Genomic DNA, 21,692 nt, shown 5'->3' on the forward strand with positions numbered 1-21,692 from the left:
ACAGGGAATTTTTACTAGGATTAAATGTCAGGAATTGTGAAAAACTGAGTTTAAATGTATTTGGCTAAGGTGTATGTAAACTTCCGACTTCAACTGTATGAATCTGTGTTGGAAAATCTGCCCAAACAAACATGCTCTCTTTCTCTCTTTCTCTCTCTCTCTCTCTCTCTCTCTCATACACACACGCACATGAACACACGCGTGCACACACACGCACGTCCATAGCGGCCTGTAAATCTCAGGGCAGCCTGAGGGTAGCCTGGAGGCAGAGGGAGACGGATGTCAAACCCCTGCATCTCATAAAACAATAAAATGCTCTCCCGCTGTTCCTCCATGCAGGGCATCACACACAACAACAAAAGAATAGGCAAGATGCACTAGTTCTCACGAACAACCTGCCTTATGAGGACACGGCCAAGACATGTCTTATGAGGACCCGGCTAAAACATGTCTTATGGGCACACGGCCAAAATATGTCTTATGAGGACCCGGCTAAAACATGTCATATGGGGACTTGGTCTAAACATGTATTAGGGACACGGACAGAAGCTGTCTCATGACAAGACAACTTAATACAGATGTTTTTTTAAATTTACAATAATAAACTATTGTATGGAATCCCGTTATGTATGTTTCATATTATGTATGTACCGTGATGCTAAATGCACCTGAGCCTGTTTTATGAGGACATGTACTGTATTCATGATGAGAGTAGTTTCTCTACCCAACAGCAATGCTCTCTTTCTGTATACAACCACCCAAACACATCAGTGTAAACTATCTGACAGGAGATAGTTTAGTCTCCTGAGTGGCGCAGTGGTCTAAGGCACTGCATCGCAGTGCTAACTGTGCCACTAGAGATCCTGGTTCGAATCCAGGCTCTGTCGCAGCCGGCCGCGACCGGGAGACTCATGGGCGGCGCACAATTGGTCCAGGGTAGGGGAGGGAATGGCCGGCAGGGATGTAGCTCAGTTGATAGAGCATGGCGTTTGCAACGCCAGGGTTGTGGGTTCGATTCCCATGGGGGGCCAGTATAAAAAAAATAATAATATGTATTCACTAACTGTAAGTCGCTCTGGATAAGAGCGTCTGCTAAATGACTAAAATGAAAATGAAATGAAAATGAGATGCCTAAACAGGATTCCTGCAATTATAGAGAAAAAATGTTTTCCCCTGCATTAAACGTTAATTACGGTGGTGGGTTTTACACTGAATGACAAATTGAGGATGTGTGGTATTTAGACAGTTACATCATGAAGGACTTAGGACTTGGGGCGCTGTGGGCTAAAAACTTCTGTTTCTCATCCAAGTTCTCAGTTCATAGTAAGCATATTGTTATTATTTATCTCCCTCTTGCCTGTCTCTGAGGGCTGGAGGAAGAGTCGCCTGGCTGAACCCCAAGCAGCCACAGGCTAACCCCTCAGTGGTAGGCAGCTCCACAAAAAGAGCAGGGCCACTATGTGAAAAGAACAATTTGCACAGAACACGAAAGCTTTTTGTTTCCATTCCTTTGAGTTGAAGACAGGTGATCACTGGAGGAATAAAGTGGGCGTCTGCGAGACCACAAACTGACGGGACGAAGGTGTCAAGATCAAACCTGCGAGTCGTGGAGAGGAGAAGAGAGGACGTAAGGGGACTAATGACAACACAAATTGTGCTTATTCAGGAAGTTACACAAGGTATACAAACAGGCGTGCCTATCTCCCATCCCCAGAACAGGACTAATTCAACAACCCAAACATCAAATATATTTGTTCTTTATTTTAGCATTAGTTGCAGGTATGGCACAAAAAACTGGTGATAAATCCAAAGAAATACAGTGAAAAAGAAGCCTAATTAGCACAGAACAGAGAAGAATGACAGGTCGTTATTATTACAAGGTGTTGGCACAGTACAAGATGGGAAACATAATCGTTACACAGCTCTCAGAAACATCCCTTACAATAGAGAATTTCATCTCTTCAGTACTCTTCTGTAGCAATTCAATGGCTTCCTCTCCTCGTCTCCTTTCATCATTCTGCACTGAAAGGAAAACATGGTTACATGTTAAAAATTCCAAATTCAAATTCCCAAATATCTACCATGTTGCTTCCACTTATCCTAGGGTGTTTTTAGAGCAGTTGACGGACAGGAGACAAGAGGAGGAAGCAACTTCAGATTATTCAGATACACCACAAGGTCATAAACCGATTGTGACAGGAAGTGATGCAGGTAAGGGTTGCCACTTCCTGTGAAATGTTATATTATTGGGATGTAATAATATTAACACCTGGTGAAGAATGGCACAACGTGACAAAGCCCTTCTGTTATGATGGACAATAGTGGCTACAAAAATTCTCAAAGCTCAACATAACATAATTCCTTATTCAGGAAGTAAAGACAACATAGGTGCACTTTAGCACTTTTCTTATTCCAGCCTATCCCACAAAATCAAAACAATGCACATGGATATTAAACCAACATATACTTGGACTTGTTATTGAATTTCAAACTTGTACTTAGCTGTATGAGTACAATACAGCATGTGGTGGGATTGCCAAGTACAGTAATACGTCTTTGTCCAGGTCAGAATAAATCAATAAACAGGTTGGTTCCTCAATAACCTCCAAAACTTTTATAGCTTTCAACAACATGGGGCGCGGCAAAACGCTACGTATCATTTTCTGGAGATAAATAACTGTAACATATCTGTGACCCTGTCTTTTATAAAGGGCGTAGGTAGGCCTCGAAACAAATAATTATTATGGCACCCTCATTTTTTATTTACATTCAATATAATCTGGGCATAAAAAAAAAGAAGAAATGAAATAATTCCCTCCCCCCATGAACCCAACCAGACTCTACAGCATTGACAGTACATGTAAATGTTATAATGTCCTAGTAAAACGTACACAATATGAGAGGATGTTATTAATGCTCTATAACGGCCGCCTATCATTCTGCTCTGTTATGTAAGGTATTTTTTCTTTACATGTATCTGTTTCTTATCACACCTATTGTACACTGCATATGCCCGCACATATACACAACCAGCTCGGACCAAACCAGGCTTATATTTCTAGTACTATGTATTTTCAGCACAATACATTTTCTGTGCCAAAAGTCGCAACACCAACCAAATTACAATTCTTTACCAACCAAATTACTTGTCCTTTATTGTCTCATAAGACTCATTCTAAATCGTCTGGGACTGGTAGTTTTTCACATAATTTCTTTGCATTCATGTCTTTGGATGGGTAACAATGTATGAATGTCAATGTAATCGATGATTGTGTAAGATGTTTCTTGGGGTCTATAAGCCTGACTTTGTCTGAGCAGGCCACATACAGTATATGTGCCATATATACTGCATTTTATATGTCGAGAGCTTATATGTTGTGATTCCAGTTCTCCAACATAAAACACTGATCATAAACCTTTAAAATAGAGCTTCTTTACATTTACAAGCTATACAACTACCAAATAGGTTTAACTTATGTTTCAATCGTCGGGTTTTGATACTTCAGCAATGCAAGGGAGACAACAAGAAGATAAAAGGAAGTTAAAAGTCAGATAATTTTCCCAACAGAAAAATATAAGAAACAAGACCAACAAGTCCTGAAATGTTTTTTTTTTATAACCAACAATGTACTGAATTTTTTCTCAATTTCTTTTAGTCTTTTTTACAATATGTTGTTTTTAAAAACCAGCTGGTTAAAGTAATGGAGGGTCTCAGGTAGCTCTTCCACAGTCAATCTTCACAGTTTGTGTAAAAGCAGAGAAACATTCTCGCTAGAGTAATAAAATATCAATATTATTATCATTATTCATATTTTTCTCACACATTGTTCGATGTAAATGGATGTGTGTGGGGGGCGAGGCGTACATTATTCCATCTAACGTAGAGCCTGCAGTCGCCATGTCCTACTCCCCTCCCTGTACAACACAATGTTTTATTTAACAATAGTTCTGTTCTTTTCTTTAAAAAAGTATGTTCGGAGGGGATGGAGTCGCTTTCGGAAAAAGAGCGATGCGATCGATAGCGAGTGTCTTTGTCCTCCTACAGTATGTGATCTCTGACTGTCTTTCTGAGAAGCTCCACAGCCCCTCCTCCCTTTGTAGTCCATCGTTTTTACCCCTCCTCTGCATTTTCACAAACTCCTTTTTTGAAACGGCCACAACTGCCTGGTTTGTGACAACTTGCAATAGTCCTGTGACCTATGCTGCTCGGTCTGCCTGACTTTCCTCCACCATCCTTTCCCTAAAACACACACTCACACATGCAGGCACACACACGACTTGAACTGAATCCCTCTGAGCAACTGTGCCGCCCACCAGCACTTATGGGTCAAAATAAATATGTTGAAAATAGCCCAACATGAGTGACAGCAGAGGGAACATCATCATCATCATTGGTGTGTTTGATGTTACCATTCAGGTTCACAATTCGGTCTGTTCTGTTTGTAATCGGAAGGCACTTTGTTTCATGGCAGAAAGTGGCTTCTGTTCCTCAGCTGCAGGGGTTGGCCTGCTGGCTGGTGGAGACCAGAGACACCTCTCTTCTCATCTGCCTTTCACCTTCCCCTCTGGTCTCCATCCTCTACTCATCCTCACCACTCCTTCCCCTCTGGTCTCCATCCTCTACTTCTCTCATCCACTATGCCACTGCCTTCCACTATGCCACTGCCTTCTTTCTTTCTTTCTTTCTTTCTTTCTTTCTTTCTTTCTTTCTTTCTTTCTTTCTTTCTTTCTTTCTTTCTTTCTTTCTTTCTTTCTTTCTTTCTTTCTTTCTTTCTTTCTTTCTTTCTTTCTTTCTTTCTTTCTTTCTTTCTTTCTTTCTTTCTTTCTGTCTTTCTGTCTTTCTGTCTGTCTGTCCATCTCCACCTACCTCTATCTGACTGCTACAGACCTCCACCTCCCTATATACCTAATCTGTCTTAACCCCAAAGCCCTTCCTACCCCTCTCCTCCTTTCTGCCCCACCCCTCTTCAACTCTGTCTCCTACCTCTCTCCTTCATCTAACCCAGATACCTTGGGCCTGCCTTCCTGGTCTCAGATACCTTGGACTAGTGAGCACAATGTTGTAAAATACTTAGGCAGCTACTGTGGAAGAAGGGAGAGGGATCTGGGATAGATAACTAAACGTTGTCTGAGTTTCTGTTTCCTACAGTACAGCACCAAGCCGAGAGAGAGACATGTCAAGGTGTGGAGGTCAGGTGAGGGTGGCTGGGCAGAGAGAAAAGTGTCCATGATGCGCATCAGGAGCAACTCAATGAAGATAAGATAAAACACAGAAAAGCTCAATTCCTCCACACCTTTCAATTTAAGTTTCCTAACTGACTGGCAAAATTGTCCTTGTGCTTTACAAATAGTTCTCCCACTGCGATAGTGAACACTCCCACTAAAGTTCAGGCGTCACAACACCTTGCTTTGCTTCGCGCTCGTAAAAGTGCTCACAATCATGTGATTGGGGAGCAATTTTCTGGAAAAGTTGTCTCTTAAAAAAATGCGCAAATCTTCTTTTATTACTATTTATGTAGTATTTTTTTCCCTTTTTTTGATTTTCGGCCCTCGGTGGTGGTCTGTGCTTGGAGCACCTCGCTGCCGCCTTCTAAATGCATGAATCTTTGGTGATTGGATGCTGAGGGTACAAGAACACAGACGCCAGGGCCGAGGTCAGGCTGAGGCCGGACCGTTCGCCTCCGCCAGACGATGCAGGGCAGGGTCACCTTCGACCCCACAGGAAGGTCATCGCCAAGGTGACACTCAGCGGCCATATATGGGCGGATGTGGGCGGGGCTGAGGATCTGAGATCTAAAGGGGGGCGGAGACAGAGACAGAATTATAAGACGTTCAATAACATTTGATGTCATCATGACCCTGAAATCCCAATTTTGGCTTTCCTCCCAAAAATATCTCCAAAAAACAATATCCAGGTGAAGTCAAAATGATACATTATAAGACATTTTATTAAAACACATGCTTTTTCCATGGTGGCAGTGAGGATCATGTAAGATTCATGGTGAGCGATGGCAAATCCATTATACATGGAGAGAGTCAGAGTCTGTCCTCGACCTGGGTGACTAACTCTTTAACTACTAATTAAGTGATTAAACTGATCTGAATGATAATGGCACCAGATACACTGCAGACAAATGCACAGCACACTGTTGGACTCAGAAGTATAATGACTGGATATTGTTTAGTTTACTTTAGTTTATTAAGATATTCTTCCTGGATATTGCAACTGGAGATATGCTAGACATTGTACATTTTCTGTTTTACATAGTAGATTTTGAAATAGTGACCAGTCTATGCTCAAAATCATATTCATAGCTGCATCGTTATGAAGGTATTCATTTTACTAAAAAGCAATATCACATTAGAGAGGTCCGTTACAATTGTACATAAGTGTTTCCCTTTATTCAATTCCTACAAAAAACAAACACACATCCTTCAATCAGTTATCTCAAATAAAACTAACACGTTTATTTCCCGTTTTCCAATTTTCTGTGTAAATGAAAGCAGATGGGAAAAAAAGAAAAAAGAAATAAACGGAAAATGAAAATGACAAAAACGACAAACTACGCACGGCTACATTTCAAAGAAAAAAGGTTTGTGTGTATATGTGTGTGTAACAGGTCCATTTAGAACAAAGCTTTAACCAGAGATCCTCTCCCTCCTGCAGTGAGGAACATAGTCCTCCTCCTCCTAACTTGCCAATATGGCCGCCTCGTCAATTGCAGGCCCGTTTTTCTATTTTCCCTCACTCTCTCGGTTTGTTCCCCTCATTCTGCAATTACAGTGCCCCACTCCCTGCGGTCTTTCGCTCGTTCAGTCGCTCCGTTCCATCGGGACTGCTATCATTCATGTGATTACAGCCCCGTTGCTATGGCAACATCCCCAGGGTTTTCTTTATTACTAGAGAGAGACTAGCTGCCAGGTAGAAGTGCTCCTCCTCATAGGCAGAGAGAGAGAGCACAGATTACAATCAGCTTAATCTATCTACCCCCAAATCCTAACTGACTTCAGAACTGACCTTGGTTCAGCCTCTAGGAGCAACCCTAGGCACATTTCTAAGATGAGCTTACCCTCTCCCAAATCCTTATCTTATCCATCAGGGTGTTAAACATACAACTGTCCTTAGATCAGCAATTAGGGATAAACTCCTCCTTCTGTGTTTTTGTGCTTACTAATGGGGGGTAGATCTCGACACTCTCCCTCCTCAAGGGTGACGTCATCAATTGCGATGTCCCCCTCGATGCCTGGACCTCGGATACCCTCCAGCACCACCTGAGGTTGGAGAAAAAGAGAGAGATGGAGGGAAAGATAGAGAGACTTTAAGTTAGGATTCGTCCCATTACTGACTCCTGAATCATCCAATCACACAATCATCCAATCACATGTCCAATCTTACTCACCTGGAAAGAGGTGGTTGGGTGGATGCTGACTTTGGCTTGTTTCCAGCGGTCGCCTTGGTTACCACTCAGCGACCACGCAGGCCCCTCGGCCACTGCCTGACCCTTCTGTCTCAGGAAAGCGTTTAGGGTCCCTACAGATTAGAGAGCGACCACATGGTCACACACGGTCAAAAGCTGTCAGATATGGTCACACATGGTTAGGGTCAGATGCGGTCAAGTGTTGCCAATAAGCATCATCCATAATGTAATATTGCAGCGAGCTTTTCAGGGTCCCTAGAGGAAATAGACCACACGATCAGATATGGCCAGACACAGTCTGAAAGGTTCAGAAGGTCAAATCCTCCCAATAATCAGCTCAAGGGCTTTTACCGATTCCATATCACAGTATGAATCAGGATATTGTTTTTTCAACAGATGCTTAGGCCAACCCTTAACTTAAGTAACATCGACTGACAGATATTCAATATCATTATGGTCATTTAGCAGATACTTTTATCTCAAGTGACTTACAGCTAACACATGAAGACACAATCGAACCCACAACCCTTTTGTTAGTCCCATGCTTCAACCTATTGAGCCATCTTCTACACCACAATTAAACGCACAGCATGGCCCACTGGGGTGACTTTTCTCTGCTTGTGATCTTAACCTTGTTTGATACGTTACACGTATCAATGCTGCTAGTCCAGACTAGTAGTGTAACTGTCTTTACATTGGACCTGTGTACAGAAGGCTTTTAACACCATGACACTTCAATCAGATCGACAGCGTCATTGCATAACATTTTGTGTAGCTTCACAACTATACTGAATGCATGTATCTACCATCTACCATACAAGTTGATGCATACGTTGGATACATCCAACGTATATATCCACACAGAACGCACTGCAACTGCCTCTGCAACGCAATGCTGCAAGGCAAACGCAGCATTCCATTGGAAATGAATGTACTTCTGTTGTACCAAAATGAAATGACGCTGTCGATCTGATCAATGTGTGAAGGAATAATCTGCAGAGGAGCTGTAATGTTCAGTTGAGTTCTATTTAGTTATAAGGAATGGGTCAGCTTTCAACTGTTGCTGCTCATTTGAATTTTAACCTGTTTTCAATGCGTATAAATTATTGAAAAGTACAGACTTGAAGTTGTCGTTTTCTTAAACAATAATTATCTTTACTCCTAATAAGGAGGCAATACATTTGACTGCTTCCTAAACTCACAACTCCTCAATATTGAGCGGTTGACGGAGCACATACAGTGCCTTCAGAAAGTATTCACACCCCTTGACCTTTTTCAAATTTTGTTGTGTTACAGCCTGAATTTAAAATGGATTCAATTGAGATTGTTGGTCACTGGCCTACACACAATACCCCACAATGTCAAAGTGAAATTATGTTTTTAGAAATTGTTACAAATGTATTAAAAATGAAAAGCGGAAATGTCTTGAGTAAATAAGTATTCAAACCCTTTGTTATGGCAAGCCTAAACAAATTCAGTAAACATTTGCTTAACAAGTCACATAATAAGTTGCATGGACCTTGTGTGCAGTAATAGTGTTTAACATGTTTGAATGACACTCTGTATCCCACACATACAATTATCTGTAAGGTCCCCCAGTCGAGCAGTGAATTTCAAACACGATTCAACCACAAAGGGAGGTTTTCCAATGCCTTGCAAAGAAGGGCACCTATTCAAAAAGCAGAAATTGAATATCCCTTTGAGCATGTTGAAGTTAATAATTACAGATTAGATGGTGTATCAATACACCCAGTCACTAATAAGATACAGGCATCCTTCCTAACTCAGTTGCCAGAGAGGAAGGAAACCGCTCAGGGATTTCACCATGAGGCCAATGGTGACTTTAAAACAGTAACAGAGTTGAATGGCTGTGATAGAAAACTGAGGATAAATCAACAACATTGTAGGTTACTCCACAATACTAACCTAATTGACACAGTGAAAAGAAAGAAGCCTGTACAGAATACAAATATTCCAAAACATGCATCCTGTTTGCAACAAGCCACTGAAGTAATACTGCAAAAAAATATGGCAAAGCAATTCAGTTTTTGTCCAAATCCAATACAACACATTACTGAACATCACACTCCATATTTTCAAGCACAGTGGTGGCTGCATTATGGCATGTGTATGCTTGTAATCATTAAGGACTGGGGAGTTTTTCAGGATATAAAAAAAGATACAGAATAGAACTAAGCACAAGCAAAATGCTAGAGGAAAACCTGGGTTCAGTCTGTTTTCCACTAGACACTGGGAGATGAATTCACCTTTCAGCAGGACAATAACCTAAAACACAAGGCCGAATCTACACTGGAGATGCTTACCAAGAAGACTGTGTATGTTACTGAGTGGCCGAGTTACAATTTTGACTTAAATCTATTTGAAAATCTATGGCAAGACCTGAAAATGGTTGTCTAGCAATGATCAACAACCAATTTGACAAGGTTGAATAATTTTGAATAGAATAATGGGAAAATTTTAAAAAGTCCATGTGTGGAAAGATCTTACAGACTTACCCAGAAAGACTCACAGCTGTGATCACTGCTAAAGGTGCTTCTACAACGTATTGACTTGGGAGTATGAATACTTACACGACCAGTCAAAGGTTTTACAACACCTACTCATTCAAGGGTTTTTCTTTATGTAGAATTATCTACAATGTAGAATAATAGTGAAGAAATCAAAACCATGAAATAACACATATGGAATCATGTAGTAACCAAAAAGGTGTTAAACAAATCAAAATATATTTTATATTTGAGATTCTTCAAATAGCCACCCTTTGCCTTGATGACAGCTTTGCACACTCTTGGCACTCTCTCAACCAGCTTCACCTGGAATGCTTTTCCAACAGTCTTGAAGGAGTTCCCACATATGCTGAGCACTTGTTGGCTGCTTTTCCTTCACTCTGCGTTCCGACTCATCCCAAACCATCTCAATTTGGTTGAGGTTGGTGGGTTGTGGAGGCCAGGTCATCTGATGCAGCACTCCATCACTCTCCTTCTTGGTAAAATAGCCCTTAACACAGCCTGGAGGTGTGTTGGGTCATTGTCCTGTTGAAAAACAAATTATAGTCCCACAAAGCCCAAACCAGATGGGATGGCATATCGCTGCAGAATGCTGTGGTAGCCATGCTGGTTAATTGTGCCTTGAATTCTAAATAAATCACAGACAGTGTCACCAGCAAAGCACCCCCACTCCATAACACCTCCTCCTCCATGCTTTACGGTGGGAACTACACATGCGGAGATCATCCGTTCACCCACACCGCGTCTCACAAATGTCCACCGGTCTAATGTCCATTGCTCGTGTTTCTTGGCCCAAGCAAGTCTCTTCTTCTTATTGGTGTCCTTTAGTAGTGTTTTTTTTGTTGCAGCAATTCGACCATGAAGGCCTGATTCACACAGTCTCCTCTGAACAGTTTATGTTGAGATGTGTTATTTACTTAAACTCTGTGAAGCATTTATTTGGGCTGCAATTTCTGAGGCTGGTAACTCTAATGAACTATCCTCTGCAGCAGAGGTAACTCTGGGTCTTCCATTCCTGTGGCGGTCCTCATGAAAGTCAGTTTCATCATAGCACTTGATGGTTTTTGTGTCTGCACTTGAAGAAACTTTCAAAGTTCTCGAAATTTTCCAGATTGACTGACCTTCATGTCTTAAGGTAATGATGGACTGTCATTTTGCTTTGCTTATTTGAGCTGTTCTTGCCATAATATGGACTTGGTCTTTACCAAATAGGGCTATCTGCACCCCCCCTCATGAAGCTGGTTGAGAGAATGCCAAGAGTGTGCAAAGTTGTCATCAAGAGAAAGGGTGGCTATTTGAAGAATCTCAAATATAAAATACATTTTGATTTGTTTAACACTTTTTGGTTACTACATGATTCCATATGTATTATTTCATAGTTTTGATGTCTTCACTATTAATCTATATGTAAAATAAAGAAAAACCCTTGAATGAGTAGGTGTTCTAAAACATTTGACCGGTAGTGTATGTAAATTAGATATTTCTGTATTTCATTTTCAATAAATTTGCTAACATTTCTAAAAACATGTTTTCACTTTGTTATAATGGGGTATTGTGCGTTTTTATTTAATTAATCCATTTTGAGTTCAGGCTGTAATGTGGAATACGTCACGGGGTATGAATACTTTCTGAAGGCACTGTAACTTGATCTGAAATGTCAGTTTAAGAGTGGAGGGTCTAACTGGTGTCTTGAGGTGGAATTCACTTCGAATTAATCTTTGCCTTCTGCATTCTAAATTACAAATCCCATGTCTTCTTCAGCATTCTCAGCAGAAAACTGGTTGTGAGTGGTGGCAAATGTTCACTGGGGGTCGTATGATTTGATACATCTATTATTAGGTTCTGCCAGGTGACGACGAATTATTCACAAACACATAATAATACAGTTTAATTATAACTAATGGCCGATAAGTGAAGAGAATTCTTATTTAAAAAACCAACAACTTCAAGTCGGTACTTTTCAATAATTTATACGCCTTGAGAACAGGTTTGAATTCAAATGAGTAGCAACAGTTGAAAGCTGACCCATTCCTTATAACTAAATAGAACATTACAGCTCCTCTGCAGATTATTCCTTCACACATTGATCAGATCGACAGCGTCATTGCGTTTTAGTACACTAGAAGTACATTCATTTCCAATGGAACGCTGTGTTTGCCTTGCAGCATTGCGTTGCAGAGGCAGTTGCAGTGCGTTCTGTGTGGATATATACGTTGGATGTACCCAACGTATGCATCAACTTGTATGGTAGACGGTAGATACATGCGTTCAGTATAGTTGCATAAATACGCAAAATGGTACGCAATGACACTGTCTGTCTGATTGAGGCTTCATGGTGTTAAAAACCTCCTGTACACAGGTCCAATGCAAAGACTCAGTTACACTACTAGTCTGGACTAGCACCTTTGATACGTGTAATGCATCAAAGAAGGTTAAGATAACCAGCAGAGAAAAGTCAACACAATGTAGGCCCAATAAATAATATGGTCCTATTGTTATTAGACGCTATCATTGCAGAATATTGAATTATTACAGAATGTTGAAATATAGCAGTATAGTTGCTGGTGAAACCCTTGTAGTAGGCCAAAGAGACATGTGTTTGCTCCACAGCAAGGCTTCTCCTTAAGCACAGCAGGACTGTTACTCTGAGGCCTTGTTTAAGTAAAAGAAAGAGAGAGAGATAAAGAGACAGAGAGTGAGAAAGAGAGAGGGAGAGAGGTGTCTCATTAACGTACAGGTCACTATGTATGCTTCTGAGAGAGAGAGCTATATGTCTTGTCCTTTGTCCATTAGCTTCCTCATCAGCTTACCGTATGGCAAGGGTTCCCAAACATGTTTGGCCTGCGACCCTATTTCGATATAAAAAAAACTTTGCGACCCCACCATGTAAAAAAAAGTAATGTAATCAACGGCCAATGTTTACTTTTTTAATTGGGACTATGACAGTCTATTACAAATCAGTCTGACAGTACGTTTGACAGTATTTCAAGCTGAAGAAAGGATGGTTTGAAGTGACAAATGGTATTGGGAAGTTCAGAAGATCATCAGGCAATAATGTTGTATGATATTCTGTGTAGAAAAGAATATCATCATTGCTTATCTTTTCTCCCCGATCTGATTTAGTGCCTGGTCTTGTCAACTCTGTTCTAATGAGTCCCGTGGGGCATTGTAGAGGGCATTGAACACATACTGTACATGTTCCTGAGAGTCCTATCTTTCAGTGATGGGGTCATAATATGTTGTAGCTTAAACATTTCAAAAGATAGAGCCACATTTGTAGGAAGGAACAGAAACCCCACATGTGGTCGCGACCCCTAGTTTGGGAAACGCTGCTGTATGGTAAGTGTTTCACCACGACAGCACAATCTGCTCAATCTGGTGTGTCAAAGTGTTTTACATGGCAGAGGAGAGAGGAGAGGATGGTGGGTGTGTTGAGACGTTTTACATGGCAGAGGAGAGAGGAGAGGAGAGGAGAGGAAGGGAGGGTGTGTTGAAGCATTTACATGAGAGAGGAGAGGGATCTTGCTGAGATGGTCTCAGCCTGGCTGACAGTCTTTGAACTTCCTGCACTGTAATGTACTGTACTGTAGGTAGTGTAGTGATGTCTCCTGTACTGTACTGTAGGTAGTGATAACCGTGTCATCGTGCTCAAAAGGGGGTTCTGATGGTGTCGATACCTGCTGTATGTTTTTGATAGGGCTACTCACAGCAATAAAATGGGGGAGTGTGTGTGTGTGCGCGTGTGTGTTACGAATGCAGCTCTCCAGCCAACTCCTGCATTCCCTACAAGCATATTTTGTCATCTCTGTCCGTGTATTTGGAGCTGTTGCAGACTAATATTGAAGAAACTTTGAAGTAACGTTTGTGTCTTCTTTCTTTCCAATAGTAACAAGTACAGCCTATATAATACAGATGAGCAATGTGCCACAATATTCCTTACTGACGTCACAGAACTGAATGTAGTGTATAAGGCTTTTAATGCGGTATTCTGAAGAAAAGGAGGAAAGGGATCGTTCTATTAATTCTCCATCCGTCCACTCCTAATAATTACCTTTGGGAGAATCTCTTTTCTATAGACTCACAACAGTAAACCCAAAAGGGATGAACAGTTTAATACAGGGTAGGATTAAATCCCCTATAACCACTGGACACTTCCCATTACATACACCTAGAGAGAGCTCAGCTCTATAGAGAGCTACACAAAGCACATATAGAATTAGCACTCCTAGCTAATAATATATGCCATTTAGCAGATGATTTTATCTGTTTCAAGTATGGGTGGTAGCAGGAATCGATCCCACTATACTAGCATTGCAAGAACCATGCTCTACCAACTGAGCCACAGAGGAGTACTAATGAATGAAATAGGCCTGATCCCCTGGCCGCTTTGCAGAGCTCCACATAAAACAGACTCTTTGGTGTGTGTGTGTGTGTGTGTGTGTATGTGTGTGTACTCTGGGACTTAATCCCGTAAACAAACGTGACACCAGCTGCAAAGGCAAACTTTGAAGTGTGCTTCAGTAATTAGTTTTGACCTTCTCCCAGGTCGCTAGCATGAGTGTGAGCGAACTAACTCTTTATTAATTAAATCTGAACCGCTGATCTACAGAGCAGAGGCACACCTCTACTGTGAGTCACACAGCAAGTCCCTGGGAACAACACACAGAACAACAGTCAAGGTAACACAAATACCCACTTTTCGAGAGTGAATGTTTGTTCCTATGGATCTGCTGTGGTAAAGCATTACATTTAGGCTAAATATCAAAGCAACAAGGGTATGAATGGCTCCATTTGGCCCATGAAGCGTGTGTACATGCGAGTCACATACAAGGAATGTTGGTTGGAATGCAAACGGGACTCTTACATCAAGGTACCATCAATGAAGGCTTTCTAAAAGGCTTTCTAAAAGTGCTTAATAGACAGTTATAAATCAACATTCAAATTCCAAGTATCAAAAACTCCTAATATTTAATCAGTGGTAGTAAGTAGAAAATGTATCTCAACATTTCCTGGGTTCTGGATTTCAAATGAACATTCCACATTCCTTACCTGCAGAGAGAATAGAATTCCTCTCATAGAGAGGGAGAGAGAGCAAGAGAGAGAGAGAGGGAGGGAGAGAGAGAAGAGAGAGTGAGAGAGTTAGGAGAGAGTTAGGAGAGAGAGAGAGAGAGAGAGAGAGAGAGAGAGAGAGAGAGAGAGAGAGAGAGAGAGAGAGAGAGAGAGAGAGAGAGAGAGAGAGATACTAGCATAATACTAGCATCAAGGAGGAGGGAGGAAATGTCTGAGTGTGTCTCCAGCCCTTGACATGTGGCCCATTCATCATAACAGGCCTGGGCCCGGGCTATGGGCCTGAGCTACAACACAGACGGATGAGCGGGGGATGGAGGAGATGGAGAGGGGGGCTTGGCTGGCGATCAATCTGAGCAAATTGGAAATGTCACGGCCTACTCAACCCCGGCCGAGCGTTGGAGGATCTCTCATCTCCACACTGACCCCCCCACCTCCTTTCCTCCCTCTCTCCCCCTTCCTCCCACACTCCAGATGTTTGGAGCCAACCCCACATGGCCATCCCCACATGTCCATTCCACTAGGGTAGGCTAAGTATGTCGCTCTCCACAGGGAAGGTGTGTGTGTGTACGGTGCATTCGGAAAGTATTCAGAGCCCTTTACTTTTTCCACATTTTGTTACATTTATTGTAAAATGGATTAAGTAAGAATGTTCCTCATCAATCTACACACAATACCCCATAATGACGAAGCGAAAACAGTTTTTTTTTTAAATTTCTTTGCAAATGTATAAAAAATACAAAACAGAAATACCTTATTTACAAACGTATTCAGATCCTTTGCTATGAGACTCGAAATGGAGCTCAGGTGCATCCTGTTTCCATTGATCATCCCTGAGATGTTTCTACAACTTGATTGGAGCACCTGTGGTAAATTAAATTGATTGGACATGATTTGGAAAGGCACCTAAAGGACTCTCAGACCATGGGAAACAAGATTCTCTGGTCTGATGAAACCAAGATTTAACTCTTTGGCCTGAATGCCAAGCGTCACGTCTGGAAGAAAGCTGGAACCATCCCTACAGTGAAGCATGGTGGTGGCAGCATCACGCTATGGGATCGAGGGAAAGATGAACGGAGCAAAGTACAGAGAGATCCTTGATGAAAACCTGCTCCGGAGCGCTCAGGACCTCAGACTGGGGCGAAGGTTCAACTTCCAACAGGACAACGACCCTAAGCACAAAAAGTTATTCAACAAAGTACTGAGTAAAGGGTCTGAATACTTATGTAAATGTAACCCTCTCACCAGGCTCAAATTTGACTCTCACGATATTACCTTACTTAGAATATCTGAACAGCATGAGATATTAGGTGAGAAGGACATCTCCAATAAGAATCCCTATAGTAAACTCACTAGGGTGATGACAACTAGGGTATTAACGTCAGATAAAATGATTATAGATTTGGTTATTATTATAAGGATATGCTTTCCCATGCATTAAATGTTACTGAAACAGTAATTTACTCCACCAATGCAATAGACCTAAGGTTCAATATCTATATTATTACATTTTCAATCTACCTCATCAAAATAAATACAAATAATAACTTTTTTCACAATACATGTCCAAATTACTTGCAAGCTTGCTTAAACCCTGGGTGCGCGTTGGAGCTAAAAAAAATTTTTACGACGTACATAAAGTCCCAAAGCACCCCACATTTGTAGTTACTCACTACTCGTAGATATTGCCTCAGCATAGTATAGCAGTTCCGTGCAGGTGTCCTCACAAGATCCACAGCAAACACAGCTATCAATGCAGCCAGTACTCCGTAGCAGCAACAGACATCCCGTGGAAACACGAACTTGTCGATTGTCCATAAGCAATTCTATCCAGGTCTCGCACGATGCTAGGCTAACCTCGAGGATGTCGAATGTCTCCACAATGCGAAGGCAGCTTCAGTCTCCACTAGGTCTTTCTTAACAAAATAATAACACACTCTCTTATAGAAAATAAAATCAGGATTTCCCTTCAAAACTCTGTAGGTATGTTTTTGTTCTCTCTTTGTCGTTTACTTTAGTTGTTTTTCTTCACCAACACCGATTACGTCTCTCCTCTCTCTTCTTTCAACGTTTCCCTCTACTTTTTCCCAGGCCTTTTTGTTAACCAGTCAACTCTCCCATTGGCCTCAACTTAACAAGCTACCTCATTGGTCAAAACTTTAATAAGATACGTTGGAAACTTAAACTTAAAAGTAAACCAACCTATTCACTTGTACATTAAAGAAACATTGCTTCAAAATAAATGCATTAACGACATTACAAATCAGGAGCAATTCGATCACCTTTTAAATCTAATACCAATTAATTATAACAAATAAACTCTATACTTGGTTTTAGCAACACATTTCAGTGTTTTATTTTGAATACATTTGTAAACATTTCTAAAAACCTGTTTTTGCTTTGTCATTATGGGGTATTGTGTGTAGATTGATGAGGGGAAAAAAACGATTGAATCCATTTTAGAATAAGGCTGTAACTCAACAAAATGTGGAAAAAGTCAAGGGTTCTGAATACTGAATGCACTGTATGTGCGCAAGTGTTTGCTTGTGTGTGTGTGTGTGTGTGTGTGTGTGTGTATGCGCATATGTCTGTAGCTAAATCAACCACATCGATCGTCTTGATGCGAACTCTAGCTCAGCCCTTTGTCAGATGGATTATACAGTAGCTAGCTAGCACCCTCAGTCTCAGTTCGCTCGCTTATGTGTTTGGTGCATGGCAATGTGGTTTGGCACTCACTTTAGAGCTCTTCACAGCAAACATATTTATCTCTGCAGGCTACCTTGGCGACACTCAGAGACAATGAGAAGGTAATGTAAGAGGTGTGGTACCCTACTCTATTATCAGTAGAGAGGAGACCAGTCCTATTTCCTCCCTCCCTCCCTTGCTGTTGCTAAGCTGCTGTAGTATACTACCTCCCTGGTGGACTGATAAGCTTCACTGTGGAGACTTGAGTTACAGTATACACACACACTCACAAATGTGGATGCACGCATGCAAACACACTGGAGTGTACAAGCCTGGGAGAGGATACTAGCTGGTACTAGCTGGCTTCACTGCAAGATATCCAATCTTACTCTCGACTCACACGCAGGCACACACACACACACACACTGATTGGGTCCAGTGTGAGGAGAATTTGGGAGCAGAGAATAAGTAGCAGAGTGCCTCTTCACTGGGAGAGAGGAAATGGTTGTAGACTGGGAAGCTTTCAGATAAACGTTTGCTCTCCCTATGATTCATTTATTGAGGAGAGAATACAGAGAATGCATATATCGGTAACAGGAACATGTCCTTGGTTTGTTTCTTGATGTTTTGTGTTGGAGGGAAAAAGACTGAGATAATAATAATAATATGCCATTTAGCAGATGCTTTTATCCAAAGCGACTTACAGTCATGCGTGCATACATTTTTTGTGTATGGGTGGTCCCGGGGATCGAACCAATGTCCTTCTTACCGATGTGTTTGCCGTACATGTGGAAGAAGAAGCCGAAGCAGTATGCTGGGGGGTTTGCGATGCCATACGGGTTCTTTGGCACCACGTTGAAGAAGGGACTGACCAGCCTCGCCACCTCACCCTCCTTCCGGGGCCGGGACGTCTCGATGTACATGTAGAAACCTGTAGGATTGGGAGAACACAACACAATACACCAAATAACAAGGTTATTTACTACATGCCAAAGGTTACTCCCCATGTTATATATGGAGGTGTTCTGTATAACAGGCATGCTCTCCTGGGAGATATAGGGTGTGCACCCTCTGGCGTGAGTTGCAGATTGACAGAAAGTGTAGTCAACTTTGTTCTAAAGGCAGAAATAATCTGATTGGTTTAGGGCAGAACAAATTCGATTGGTTTCTAAAAGGTCAATAGCTAAGCATTTAGCAACCTCTTAGCTACTCATGTTGAAATAATAAATAGAGCTAGCAAGCTAGGTGTCAAATATACAAATAAGTCAGCTAACATTTGCTTTATTGAAATGTTAAGTTGAATAAGCTATATGAACTTTAAAAAACAGGGATGGACAGTTATGCTGCCCCGGGGGCAGTAATGTAAAATGCTACGCTAAACAGAACTAGTTGGCTAACAGATAGCTATCTTGTACTAATGTTGAGTCATAGAATGAAGCTAGCTAGGTCTCAAATATGTCAGTAAATCAGCTCCCACTTAGTTTATCAAAATATTTAGTTGAATAAGCTATATAACCCAAAACATGTGAATGGACTGTTATGCTTCCCTGGGGGCATAAACGTAAAATGCTAAGCTAAATGTAACTTTTCTGAACAGAGGGCTACCTCCTACGGGCACACTTTATTTGGATAGTCCATCTGTAGATGCTCTACAGATGGTCATAATATCAACAAACTATCTGTTAATAAGCAACTTACTATCTGTTGATAAGCAACTTCTTAGTAAGGTTAGAGTTAGGGCTAGGGTAAGGGTTAAGTGTAGGGTTAAGGTTAGGGTTAGGGCTAGGGTTAGTAGATAGTTAGTTGAAATGTTACAGATAGTCTGTAGAGCATATACAGATGGACTATCCAAATAAATTGTTACCCCTACTAATGTTAAATTATAAAATAGAAATAGCTAGCAAGTTAGTTCTCAAATCTGCCAGTAGGTCAATTAATCTTTTCACACGTCAGTTCCAAATATCTCTAATGGTTGCCCCAGCATGAGTTGTTTTATGCACGTGATGTCAGAATGCACTGTTCCAAAATGTGATTGTTACGCAACAGGACAGTTAACACACGCTACCTGCTAATTATCTATAGGCTACTATAGGTTTCAATTTGTCAATTTCAAATTATTTTCTTACAAGTTTTATTTTCTAACAACAGTTTGAATTGAGGTGTGTTCCGGCTCCTCATTGATTCACATTAAAAGTAGCCCATTTCAGTGTTGATGACAATTTCTGTTTGAGGCTTTACTGAGCCGGACAAACTTCTGTCTTCGAGGAGAGCCCAAGCAGTTCTCCAGTGTTTCCGCAGATCAAGTATGCAGACATTTGCACAGTCTTGCACGAACTGGCACATTTTCTGTCTGGCGCTCACATTGCCTTCATTGTTGTTTTCCTTACAAATAATAACTTTGGACATGTGTGCGTTCCTATCAAAGTAAGTGCCTTATTTTCTGTATATCGTATTGTCGTTTCTACTGTAGCATACTTTATGTATGTATGTATGTATGGAGCGTAACGTATTTACAGTTTTAGTCACAGTTTTATTCATTTTATTTACTGGTGACAAATAATGCATTCTGATTATTGCATAGGTTGTAATGGACACCTATGATGTGTGTAAAATACTTTTTTGAAGGTTGTACTGATTATAATGAGCTAATGCTAAGCTATTTGCCAGCTATGTGTGGCACCATGTTTGTTGGACGTTCTAAATATGAGTTCTAATCACACCTGTTTGAGTGTACACAACAGGGACCACTGTAGAAAAACCCGCTTTTTGGTACGTGTGAAAAGGTTAACATTTGTTTTATTAAAAGTTTAGTTGAATAAGCGATATAAACTCAACAATTAGAACAGACTGTTTATGCTGCCCTTGGGGCAGACATTTTATTTTGGATCAAGATCACTTGGTGCCTTAAGGGTAGACTTCACGCACAAAAAGTAATACCAAATCTTAACTGCCCTTCGGGCAGCCATTTGAATTCACTGTTTAAATGCTTTCCCAGGGGTAGTATAAAGCAATCCTTCTACCCCCCTCCCACACCCCCCCATAAAAAAAAGAGAAAAAAAGTGGTTGTCCCACTTGCTATCATAAGTTGAATGCACCAATTTTAAGTCGCTCTGGATAAGAGCGTCTGCTAAATGATATTCATGTACATGTAAATGTAGTAATGTTAGTTTGGGTCAAAATCACTTGATGCCCTAAGATTAGACTTCAAGCACAAAAGGTAATACAAAAAAGTCAGTCATGGACTTATCTAAATTATATCCTATGGTTTTCTTTACCCAAACTAACATGAATGCCCCCTGGAGCAGCATTTAAACAGTGCATTCCAGTTTCTAGGTTAAGTTTAATCTCTTACCACTTATTTTTGCTTCTTACATTTTTTCCATTTACTGGCATTTTTGAGACCTAGCTAGCTAGCTACCTCAATTCTACAATTCAGTAAGAGGTGGCTATCTGCTTAGCCAGCTAGTTCAGTTTAGCATTTTAGGTTTTTGCCTGTAGTGAAGCATAACAGTCCATTCCAATTTTTAAGTACATATAGCTTAATCAACTAAATATTTGTAATAAGTGGGAGCTGAGTTACTGGTATATTCGAGACCTAACTAGTGTCGTAGTAAATATTAAAATGTTATAGCTTGGTCTGACTAAAATCTTGTGCATGACCCATTTTAATGTTAGGAGCTTGTTTTCAGTCAATGCTGTTCCTATGCAAGAACAATGGACAGAGCCAATATCTTCTCAAGGACAACTCCCACGCCACAGGCCACAATCTGGTTGCTCCCCACGAGACTTTCCTTTGAGAACATACACACATTCACACACACATCTCCATGCATACGCACACTCATCCTCATGCCTCACGAGTTACGCACACACACAAACTGCACATCTTTCTACTGGTCGGTGCCTAGGGCAGAGGACTCAGCCGTGCACAAAATGGGGCTTCTACTCTGGACAGAGCAGACCCACCTCCTACGCTTCGGGAACCAATCAAGGG

The 21,692-nt window shown here is 41.1% G+C and overlaps 1 protein-coding gene across 5 annotated transcripts in view; it reads right to left on the minus strand.

Annotated features, from left to right (window-relative positions):
• Positions 1 to 4,794: 4,794 nt before the first annotated feature.
• Positions 4,795 to 21,692, minus strand: part of LOC121552926 (MAM domain-containing glycosylphosphatidylinositol anchor protein 2-like) — a 408,550-nt gene continuing 391,652 nt past the window's right edge. For all 5 annotated transcript variants that reach the window (XM_045211335.1, XM_045211339.1, XM_045211337.1 and 2 more), the window contains exons 15-18: positions 18,468 to 18,629; positions 7,401 to 7,531; positions 7,173 to 7,272; positions 4,795 to 5,793 (exon numbers count right to left, since the gene is read on the minus strand). In XM_045211335.1, the coding sequence (XP_045067270.1) occupies positions 5,705 to 5,793; positions 7,173 to 7,272; positions 7,401 to 7,531; positions 18,468 to 18,629 (482 nt within the window). In that variant the 3' untranslated portion in view covers positions 4,795 to 5,704. The remainder of the gene's footprint in view (positions 5,794 to 7,172; positions 7,273 to 7,400; positions 7,532 to 18,467; positions 18,630 to 21,692) is intronic.

This window comes from Coregonus clupeaformis, chromosome 36 (assembly GCF_020615455.1).
Source record: "Coregonus clupeaformis isolate EN_2021a chromosome 36, ASM2061545v1, whole genome shotgun sequence".
Lineage (NCBI taxonomy): Eukaryota > Metazoa > Chordata > Actinopteri > Salmoniformes > Salmonidae > Coregonus > Coregonus clupeaformis.